We start from the raw sequence: 10,493 nt of genomic DNA on the forward strand, positions 1-10,493 counted from the left end.
GAGTGTTATATTGAAGTGTTGAGCTGAAGTGTTATCAGAGTGTTGAACTGGAGTGTTGTGTTGGAATGTTATTAGAGTGCTGTGTTGGAGTGTTATTGGAGTGTAGGGTCTGAGTGTTATATTGAAGTGTTGAGCTGAAGTGTTATCAGAGTGTTGAACTGGAGTGTTGTGTTGGAGTGTAGGGTCTGAGTGTTATATTGAAGTGTTATCAGAGTGTTGAACTGGAGTGCCGCTGGAGTGTTGTGTTGGAATGTTGTGTTGGAGTGTTATTGGAATGTAGGGTCTGAGTGTTATATTGCTGTGTTGAGCTGAAGTGTTATCAGAGTGTTAAACTGGAGTGTTGTGTGGAGTGTTATTAGAGTGTTGCACTGGAGTGTTATTGTGATGTTGTATTGTAGTGTTATTGAAGTGTCGCATTTGAGTGTAGAGTTTTGTGTTAGAGTGTTATTAGAGTGCTGTGCTAGAGTGTTATTGGAATGTTGTGCTGCAGTGTTATTGGACTGCTGTACTGGAGTGTTATTGGACTATTATGTTTGAGTGTTGTACATTCTTACTGAAGTGCCATTGCAGTGTTATTGTAGTTGCCGCCGATGTTGTTGTTGTGACCCTTTCATCTGTCTGTCCCCTCTCTTTGCATAGGGCACAGTTAAGCAGTTCCTGGATTTCTCAGAGGGCGAGGGTCAGCCAGTCTGCCTGGACATCAGTGAGAACTTCCTGGTCATTGCTACTGACCGTGGGATCCTCAAACTCTTTGACCTTTCAAGACGGTATGTGTGTTTTTTTGGGGGGATTTTTTATTTCATCTTTTATCTCTCTTTCTTTTCCACTTGCTTCATTCAGTCATCGGTCTGTGGTGGTGGTGGGGATGATGGCAGTGGTGGTGGTGGTAGTGGTGGTGGTAACGATCGTGATGACGAAGTTGATGTAGATGATCATGTTCATTACCATCACCACCACCACCACCACCTCCACCATCACCACCATTATCAGCATCATCACAACCACCAACACCACCAACACCACCATTGCTACCACCACCACCTCCACTACTATCACCAATACTGCCACCACCACCACCATCATAACCCACCACCACAATTATCAGCATCATCACAACCAACACCACCACCACCAACAACAACAACATCATCATCATCATCATCACCATCACGATCACCATCATCATCACCATCATCACCACCACCATCATCATCTTCAATCTGTCTTATTTCCTCTGTGTTGCAGGAAGATCCGACCACATTCCGTGCCGAAGCCGATGTGTGAATTCATCCCTGATTTAGGCAGGATTGTGTCTGTGAAGTCAAACTGCACCGGGAGCAGAATCAGTCTCCTTTGCATGAAGGTGAGTTAACACATTGTGAGGCTACCTCATGTCTGCTGCTTATTTTGCTCTTGAAATCGCTGCTGCTGCTGTTGTTGTTGTTGTATAGCCCCGGGTCAGTCCTGATCCAGCAGATGTATGATGAAAGACATTCCATTTGTGGCCATCCCACCTTTTTATTCAAGCACAGTGTATCTAGGACTACATCATTTAATGTATAGCATAGTAATTAGTATGAGTGGGTATAGTTGTTGATTGAGCAGTCGTACCACCACCACCACCACCACCAATACTACCATCACCACCACCACCACAACTACTATGGCCACCACTACCACGACTAATACCACCATTACTACCATCACCACCACCACAACCACTGCCACCACCACCACCACTATCACCATCACCAATACTACCATCACCACCACCACCACAACTACCGCCACCACCACCACCATTACTACCACCACCACAACCACTGCCACCACCACCACAACTACCTCCGCTACCACCGCCACGACTACTACCACTATTACTACCACCACCACCACCACCACTACCACCACCATTACTACTACCACCACAACTACCACTGCTACCACCACCACCAATACTACCATCACCACCACCACCACCACTACTACCACCATTACTACCATCACCACCACCACCACCACCACCATTACTACTACCACCACAACTACCACTGCCACCACCACCACCACCATCATTCACAGCAACAACAACAAAACTGCTTCCATCATTCTATACCTCTCCCCGCTACTCCTAAATTCTTGATTAATTCCTCCTCCTCCCTCCTGCTCTCTCGTTACAGACTAACGAGCAGCCAGACACCAACCTGTACGTCTGGGACGTGGAGCTGGACAAAGTGTTGACCTTCAGTTTCGACTCCTCGTCCGAGATGAGCAGCGATGGCGGCGGCGACCACATTGGTGAAGAGAAGGACGACAGCAAGTCACATGGTGCAGGCGATGCGACACCAGATGGCAGCAATAACCAGTAAGTAACCATAGCAACCTCGTGGACCATCCCCTCCTCCCATCGCACCTTGTTTTCCCTTTCTCTCGTTTATTCCCCTCACAGAAATACAGTTGATGATATAGTAGGTTTAGCATTGGGGTACACTTCTGTTGGGGTGGTCGGCATTAGGAAGGGCATCCAGCTGTAGAAGCCATGCCGAAACAGATGATGGAGCCTGGTGAAGCCGGCCCCTGGCCTTCGCAGCTCCGATCAAACTGTCCGACCCATACCAGTATGGAAAGTGGACGTTAAATGATGACGACGATGATGATGACGACGACGACGACAACGACGATGATTATGATGATGCTGGTGATGACGACAACGATGATGATGATGATGATGATGACTTTTAGTTGAACATATCAGCCCCAGGACTTATTCTTTGTAAGCCTAACACTTATTCTATCGGTCTCTTTTGCTGAACCGCTAAGTGACGGGGACATAAACACACCAACATAGGTTTTCAAGCAATGGTGGGGGAATAAACACACACACACACACACACATATATATACGATGGGCTTCTTTCAGGGGTTAAACATAGAGGGGACAAACAAGGACAGACAAAGGGGTTAAGTCAATTACATCGGCCCAGTGCATAACTGGTACTTATTTAATCTACCCCGAAAGGATGAAAGGCAAAGTCGACCTCAGTGGAATTTGAACTCAGAACATAAAGACAGATGAAATACCGCTAAGCATTTCGCCCGGCGTGCTAACGTTTCTGCCAGCTCACCGCCTGTGTGGGAAGAAAGCTTCTTACCACACAGCCACCGCTGTACCTATAACCCAGCCCTGTACCTACAAGCCAGCCCTGTACCTACAAGCCACCCCTGTAAATCTTTTACTAATAAACACCATATGCTTTCTTTTCTTTCTTTGAATCAGAATTAAGGTCGTTGCAGTCTCTAAGGGCATGACAGGGAGATACCCAGTTTCACACTTCTGGGATGCAAAGGTGCCCCACCTGTTGAGCTGTGAGGCGAGGCTGATCACGGAAGACACCAACAACAAGATGCCCACCACCGGTGAAACTGAGGCAGAGGAAGAAGAGGAGGAGGAGGAGGAGGAGACAGGAGTAAACACTGAAGTGGTAAGTGAACAGCCCCTTCTGTTATTTGGGTTTGGGGTGTGGCAGACAGGGACCAGGTGTACGGAGCACAGAAAAGAGGATTTGTCTGTGGGTTGTTAATTGTGTGAGGGGACGTAAACACACCAACATCGGTTGTCAAGCGATGTTGTGGGGACAAACAGACACACAAACATATACATACACATACATATATATATAGGCGCAAGAGTGGCTGTGTGGTAAGTAGCTTGCTTACCAACTACATGCTTCCGGGTTCAGTCCCACTGCGTGGCACCTTGAGCAAGTGTCTTCTACTGTAGCCTCAGGCCGACCAAAGCCTTGTGAGTGGATTTGGTAGATGGAAACTGAAAGAAGCCCGTCGTATATATGCGTGTATATATATATATATATATATATATATATATATGTGTGTGTGTGTATGTGGGTGTTTGTGTGTCTGTGTTTGTCCCCCCAACATCGCTTGACAACCGATGCTGGTGTGTTTACGTCCCTGTACTAGGCTTCCAAAGAATAAGTCCTGGGGTCGATTTGCTCGACTAAAGGCGGTGCTCCAGCATGGCCACAGTCAAATGACTGAAACAAGTAAAAGAGTAAAGAATAAAAGAGAGTATACGACGGGCTTCTTTCAGTTTCAATCTACCAAATCCACTCACAAGGCTTTGGTTGGCCCGAGGCTATAGTAGAAGACACTTGCCCAAGGTGCCACGCAGTGGGAATGAACCCGGAACCATGTGGTTGGTAAGCAAGCTACTAACCACACAGCCACTCCTGCGCCTATATATTTTCCCTAATATGATTTTAGTAATTTTGAAGTAAGTCGACATTTTAATTGTCACGGACAAAAACCACGCTTGCGTGGTTTATTTGAAAAATTATAATATATAAAGATGAGGCATGCGCTATTTTGCTTCATAATTATATATTAATCTTTGGCATACCCACTGATGAGAACTTCGCCTGGCAACTTATTTTATTTGCTAATTAAAGTTCGAAAACATGGTCCAGTAACAAAGTACGGTAAACGATTTTATTTTTCATTCCCTTCGAAATTACCCTTAACCGTGGTTTGGATTTTGACTGCTCTTTCTAGCGTGTTAGGTGTCCTGTCAAGGCACCTCTTATGTATTTAAATGTGCACTAATTTTATATATTATTTACATTTAAATCTTAATTATATTTTTAAATCACATTTTTGTTTTTGTGTATGTATGAATAAGCTACTCCATGTTGGATATACATACATACATACTCTCCCTCACTCACATTCACATACACTCTCTCTCTCACTCACTCACTCATACACACTCTCCCTCACTCACACATGCTCCTTCACTCACATTCACATACACCCTCTCTCACTCTCTCTCACACTCACACACGCTCTCCTTCACTCATATACACTCTCCCTCACTCACATTCACATATACACCCTCTCTCTCACACACTTCCTCACTCAACTTCTCCTTCACACACTCACTTTCATTCACTTACACACGCTTCTTCACTTACACTCACACCCTCACTCACCCTCTCATTCTTATACTGCCATACAGGTCGTCATCGTATCACTGTTCGCGACAGACAGAGGCCTACTGTTACAAGAAACAAGCCCCTTAAACGACCCCGACAAATTTGTGATCGGACTCAATGTCCCCTATTTCTATATCCTGCAGGACGTGAGTAGACAGCTTTGTATTCCTTTCTACTTCTTGTTGCTTGTTGGGTGGGGAACGGGTGAATAAATAGGGGCTGGGGTGACTCATGTATATCTACGTTTCTCTTTATTTTCAGTCAGAGGAGAAAAATTGGCGAGAGACACCCACACCCACATCCCCACCACTCTCAGAACCCATGCAGAAGGACGACTCCCAGGGGTCACTCAACTACATCCAACACCACCAACATCAAGACCAACAGCAGCCGACCATCATAGTGGCTCGCAGGACAATGCGTGACTTTGTCGGTTTGGAGACCTGCGACAAAGGAACACAGTCAGCCATGTTAGAATTCTGTTTCCACCAGGCTATTGGCAATATGGACGAGGCTTTCAAGGCAATCAAACTAATTAAAAAGTAAGTGTGATTTTGGGTGGTGTGCGGTGGACGGGTGGTGTTGTTCTTACTGTATTTTAATCCCTGGTCAGCCTATCTGACCCTCATCTTCTCTATCCTTTCTCCTTTTCCCGCCACAGTAGCCAGGTATCTCCTCTCCAGCAAGAAACCTGTTCCTGTCCCTTCTATCATACTTTAGCCCCTCAACACCTAATACAAAGCCACCCACCCTTATATAATGTGAGGTAGCCATTATTTCCTCCCCAGCAAGAAACCTGTTCCTGTCCCTTCTATCATACTTTAACCTTTCAACACCTAACATAAAACCACCCACCCTTATATAATGTGAGGTAGCCATGTATCTCCTCTCCAGCAAGAAACCTGTTCCTGTCCCTTCTATCGTACTTTAACCTCTCAACACTTAACATAAAGCCACCCACCCTTATATAATCTGAGGTGGCCATGTATCTCCTCTCCAGCAAGAAACCTGTTCCTGTCCCTTCTATCATACTTTAACCTCTCAACACCTAACATAAAGCTATCCACCCTTGTATAATGTGAGGTGGCCATGTATCTCTTCTCCAGCAAGAAACCTATCCCTGTCCCTTCTATCATACTTTGACCTCTCAACACCTAACATAAAACCACCCACCCTTATATAATATGAAGTGGCCATGTATTTCCTCTCCAGCCAAAAACCTGTTCCTGTCCCTTCTATCATACTTCTATCACCATTATTAATCATCAGAAGTTACAATTTATGTGTATCTATGTCCAATTACAGTGAGTCAGTGTGGGAGAACATGGCCAAAATGTGCGTAAAAACCCAACAACTGGACGTTGCCAAAATCTGTCTGGGCAAGATGTGCCATGCGCAGGGCGTGAGGGCACTGAGGAAAATGGCGCACGAACCAGAGGTCGAGGTGCAGTTGGCTGTCTTAGCAATGCACCTGAACATGGCGGTAAGTACTGTTGCTGTAACTTGTGGGTATGCATCCAGTAGTGGGGCCCTAGTTCAGGAGTTCCAGGGCTTTGAGCGGTGTGAAACCACCCCTTAGCCTCTGTTGTTCCCGGGTTTATTCTGACCCAGAGTAACCGCATGTGTCAGTTAACCGCATGTTAACTAGCATATGTGATGACAACCCATGTGAGCACAGAGATACAGGAATACTGTCGATGGGTACCAGAGTGGATTGTAAAACCACCAGGCATTAGGGACCGCTAGTTATTGTCAGATGGCATGTAAAAAACACCTTTTGAGTGCTGGGCCTTATGGAAGCAATGACAAATGACCAAGACCTTTGGCAATATGCTGCGCTTGAGAAGAAGACCCATCAAGCCAAGTAAAATTGTAGTCATGGAAGATACTGGTGTCATGCAACTGGCACCCATGCCACTGGAACCATACCACTGGCATGTAAAAGCACCCATAACACTCTTGGAGCGGTCAGCGTTAGGAAGGGCATCCAGCCATAGAAACCATGCTCAAACAGGCTGGAGTCTGGTGCAGCCCTTCAGCTTACCAGCCCTGGTCAAAATGTCCAGTCCATGCCAGCATGGACAACAGATGTTAAATGATGATGATATATATATATATATTGTTTTTTTATTTATGTGCCCTTTCAAAGCCTAGCCAGGCTCATGGGCACCAGTCCATCACAGCGTTACTCAAGAAACAGGAAGAAAAAGTGAGAGAAAGTTGGGGCAAAAGAGTACAACAGGGGTCCCCACTACCCCCTGCCAGAGCCTCATGGAGCTTTAGGTGTTTTCGCTCAATAAATACACACAACGCCCAGTCTGGGAATCGAAACCACAATCCTACGACCACGAATCTGCTGCCCTAACCACTGGGCCATTGCACCTCCACACACACATATATATATATATATATAATATATATATATATAATACAATATATAATATATTATAGGCACATAATATATAATATATTATATGGCTGTGTGATAAATAGCTTGCTTACCAACCACATGGTTCCGGGTTCAGTCCCACTGCGTGGCACCTTGGGCAAGTGTCTTCTACTATAGCCTCGGGCCGACCAAAGCCTTGTGAGTGGATTTGGTAGATGGAAACTGAAAGAAGCTCGTCGTATATATGTATGTGTATATATATATATATATATATATATATATATATGGTGCTGCTGTTGGTTGTGATGGTGGTGGTGGTAACGTTCATATCCAGCCCTAAGGATCCATGCAGACACTGGGTCACGAAGTAGCCCATTGATCTGTCAGACTGTGTCAATCCGTCCGACACGGGCCAGCATAGAACATGGATATTGAACGATAATGATTAATGCTGATATATGACTGATGACGATTGATGACATAACCTCTCCCCACTTTCCCTTCTTCCTCTCTTTGACAGGACGAAGCCGAGAAGTTCCTGAAGAACTGCAAAAGGTACGACCTGTTGAATGAGTTCTACCAGGACTGTGGTCAGTGGGACAAGGTGAGTATGTACATGGGGGGGGGAAGGGGAATGTGGCGGGGAGCAGAAATGGTCAGTAGGTGAGGGGACAGGGCTAGTGTCCACTTGATGGAGAGGTGGTGGGAAGTGTCATGGCAGTGTGGGACAAGATGTGCACCGTCTTTAACTGAGGAAGGGCACATTGGATAATGTAGTCCGAGGTACACTATGACGGGATAAAAGATGGGAGGGTCACAGCTGGAGCATTTTTGATCATAGGTTTGCTGGATCAGGACTGACCTGGGGTTAAACAACAACAACAACAACAAAAACAACTCTAGCCACTAATAGTAACTACTATACAACACATTAAATAATGTAGTCTTAGATACACTATGCCTGAATGAAAGATGGGATGGTCAAAGCTGGAGCATCTCTGATTGTAGGTCTGGTGGACCAGGATTGACCTGGGGCTAAAAAAACAACTATAGCCATTAATACAATATTGTACATTAGATAATGTAGTCCTAGATGCACTATGCCTGAATAAAAGATGGGGTGGTCACAGCTGGAGCATCTCTGATTGTAGGTCTGGTGGACCAGGATTGACTTGGGGCTAAAAAAACAACTATAGCCATTAATACGACTATATTGTACATTAGATAATGTAGTCCTAGATGCACTACGTCTGGATAAAAGATGGGATGGTCATGGTCAGAACATCTTTAATCATAGGCCTATCTGGATCACAGTCTATCTGGAGTTAACATGATAGTAACCGCTCTCTTTTCTTTTTTTCTCTTTGTACCTCAATCTGCCCATGACCACCTCAACCAATGCAGGCCCTGGAGACTGCAGAGTTGTATGACCGAATTCATCTCAAGTGCACTTACCATTGTTATGCTCAGCATTTACAATCAGAGGGCATCAGGCATGAAGCAATAAACAAGTAAGTCTTATAATTCTTACCCTCTCTCCCTCTCTCATTTTCTTTATATCCTTTCTTTCTCTCTTCCTTACCTGTTTTTTCCTCTTCCTATCTCTCTCCTCCTTTTCCCGCTTGGGGTTAGTAACCAGAGGTCAGAGTTTGTGGTCAAAATGGTACAAAAATGAAGCAGAAATCACAAAGAGATAAGGCGGTGAGCTGGCAGAAATGCTTAGCGGTATTTCGTCTGCCGTTACATTCTGAGTTCAAATTCCGCCGAGGTCGACTTTGCCTTTCATCCTTTCGGGGTCGATAAATTAGGTACCAGTTACGCACTGGGGTCGATGTAATCAACTTAATCCCTTTGTCTGTCCTTGTTTGTCCCCTCTATGTTTAGCCCCTTGTGGGCAATAAAGAAATAAGAAATCACAAAGAGACGGTAAAAACACAAACTGGTGTATTATGTTAGCGTTCAGGAAAATTGGGAGAAATCCTTGATCTTTTGAGCATCTACTCTTCTTCAGAAATGATAGATGAGAAGAGAGAAAAATAAGGAGAAAATAACCTAAAAAGAAAACATGAAGATGAAGTAAAAAAATAAACATATGCGCACCCCCCCCATTCGTCAAAAATAATTTATACATACATGCACACACGCTCACACACACACACACACACAAAAAGGTTCATATACACGTCTATATACACACATACTCGCATGCACGCACAAACACACATCTTTCTGCACACATACCCGCACATATTTACACATCCACACGCGCGCGCAAAAAATTCCATATACACGTCTATATACACACAGGAAAAATGCAGGGTGGAAGGTAAAATACAGAAAAAATGTGTATAAAAAATATATGAGAAATAAAACTATAAAACAACATCTCTATAAATATGTAAAAAAAAAAGGTGCCATGCAGTGGGACTGAACCCAGAACCATGTGGTCGGTAAGCAAGCTACTTACCACACAGCCATGCTTGTCCCTATATCTTTCATGGCCATGGCCATAAACCTATATTTTGACCTGATCCGAATTCTTTATGTGACCCCTCCTCACTGACCTCTGTTCTGTTTTACAGCTACAAGAAGGCCGGGACCCACATGTATGAAGTACCCAAAATGTTGTACCCGCAACCGCAAGATCTGTTGGACTTTATACAGAAGAGCAAGGACAAGTAAGTACCCCAGGGTGGTAGCATATGTAGTGATGGTGGCGATGGTGGTAGTGGTGGTGGCAATGTTGATGATGGCTGTGGTAGTGGTAACGATGATGATGGTGGTGGTGGTGAGGCTATAATAGAAGACACTTGCCCAAGGTGCCACAGTGACACAGTGTGACAAGGCTGACCCTTTGAACTACAGGCACAACAGGGTTCGCCACCATCCCCTGCCAGAGCCTCGTGGAACTTTAGGTGTTTTCACTCAATAAACACTCACAACGCCCGGTCTGGGAATCGAAACTGCTATCCTACGACCACGAGTCCGCTGCCCCAACCACTGGGCCATTGTGCCTCCATGGCCAACCCTGTATGTATATATATACAGACACACAAGTCACATGTAAAATAACAAAAAGTAGAATTTCAAAG

At 44.9% G+C, this 10,493-nt stretch overlaps 1 protein-coding gene across 1 annotated transcript in view; it reads left to right on the plus strand.

Moving 5' to 3' along the window:
- The window catches only part of LOC106881285 (intraflagellar transport protein 140 homolog), a 30,179-nt gene extending 20,066 nt beyond the window's left edge, over positions 1-10,113 (plus strand). Inside the window, exons 14-23 of the mRNA XM_089345652.1 lie at positions 640-767; positions 1,246-1,363; positions 2,181-2,365; positions 3,278-3,482; positions 5,036-5,158; positions 5,274-5,554; positions 6,318-6,495; positions 7,922-8,005; positions 8,806-8,912; positions 9,984-10,113. Of these exons, the coding sequence (XP_089201778.1) occupies positions 640-767; positions 1,246-1,363; positions 2,181-2,365; positions 3,278-3,482; positions 5,036-5,158; positions 5,274-5,554; positions 6,318-6,495; positions 7,922-8,005; positions 8,806-8,912; positions 9,984-10,083 (1,509 nt within the window). The 3' untranslated portion in view covers positions 10,084-10,113. The remainder of the gene's footprint in view (positions 1-639; positions 768-1,245; positions 1,364-2,180; positions 2,366-3,277; positions 3,483-5,035; positions 5,159-5,273; positions 5,555-6,317; positions 6,496-7,921; positions 8,006-8,805; positions 8,913-9,983) is intronic.
- Positions 10,114-10,493: the final 380 nt, after the last annotated feature.

This window comes from Octopus bimaculoides, chromosome 29 (assembly GCF_046866305.1).
Source record: "Octopus bimaculoides isolate indiv1 chromosome 29, ASM4686630v1, whole genome shotgun sequence".
In the NCBI taxonomy this organism is placed as follows: Eukaryota; Metazoa; Mollusca; class Cephalopoda; order Octopoda; family Octopodidae; genus Octopus; species Octopus bimaculoides.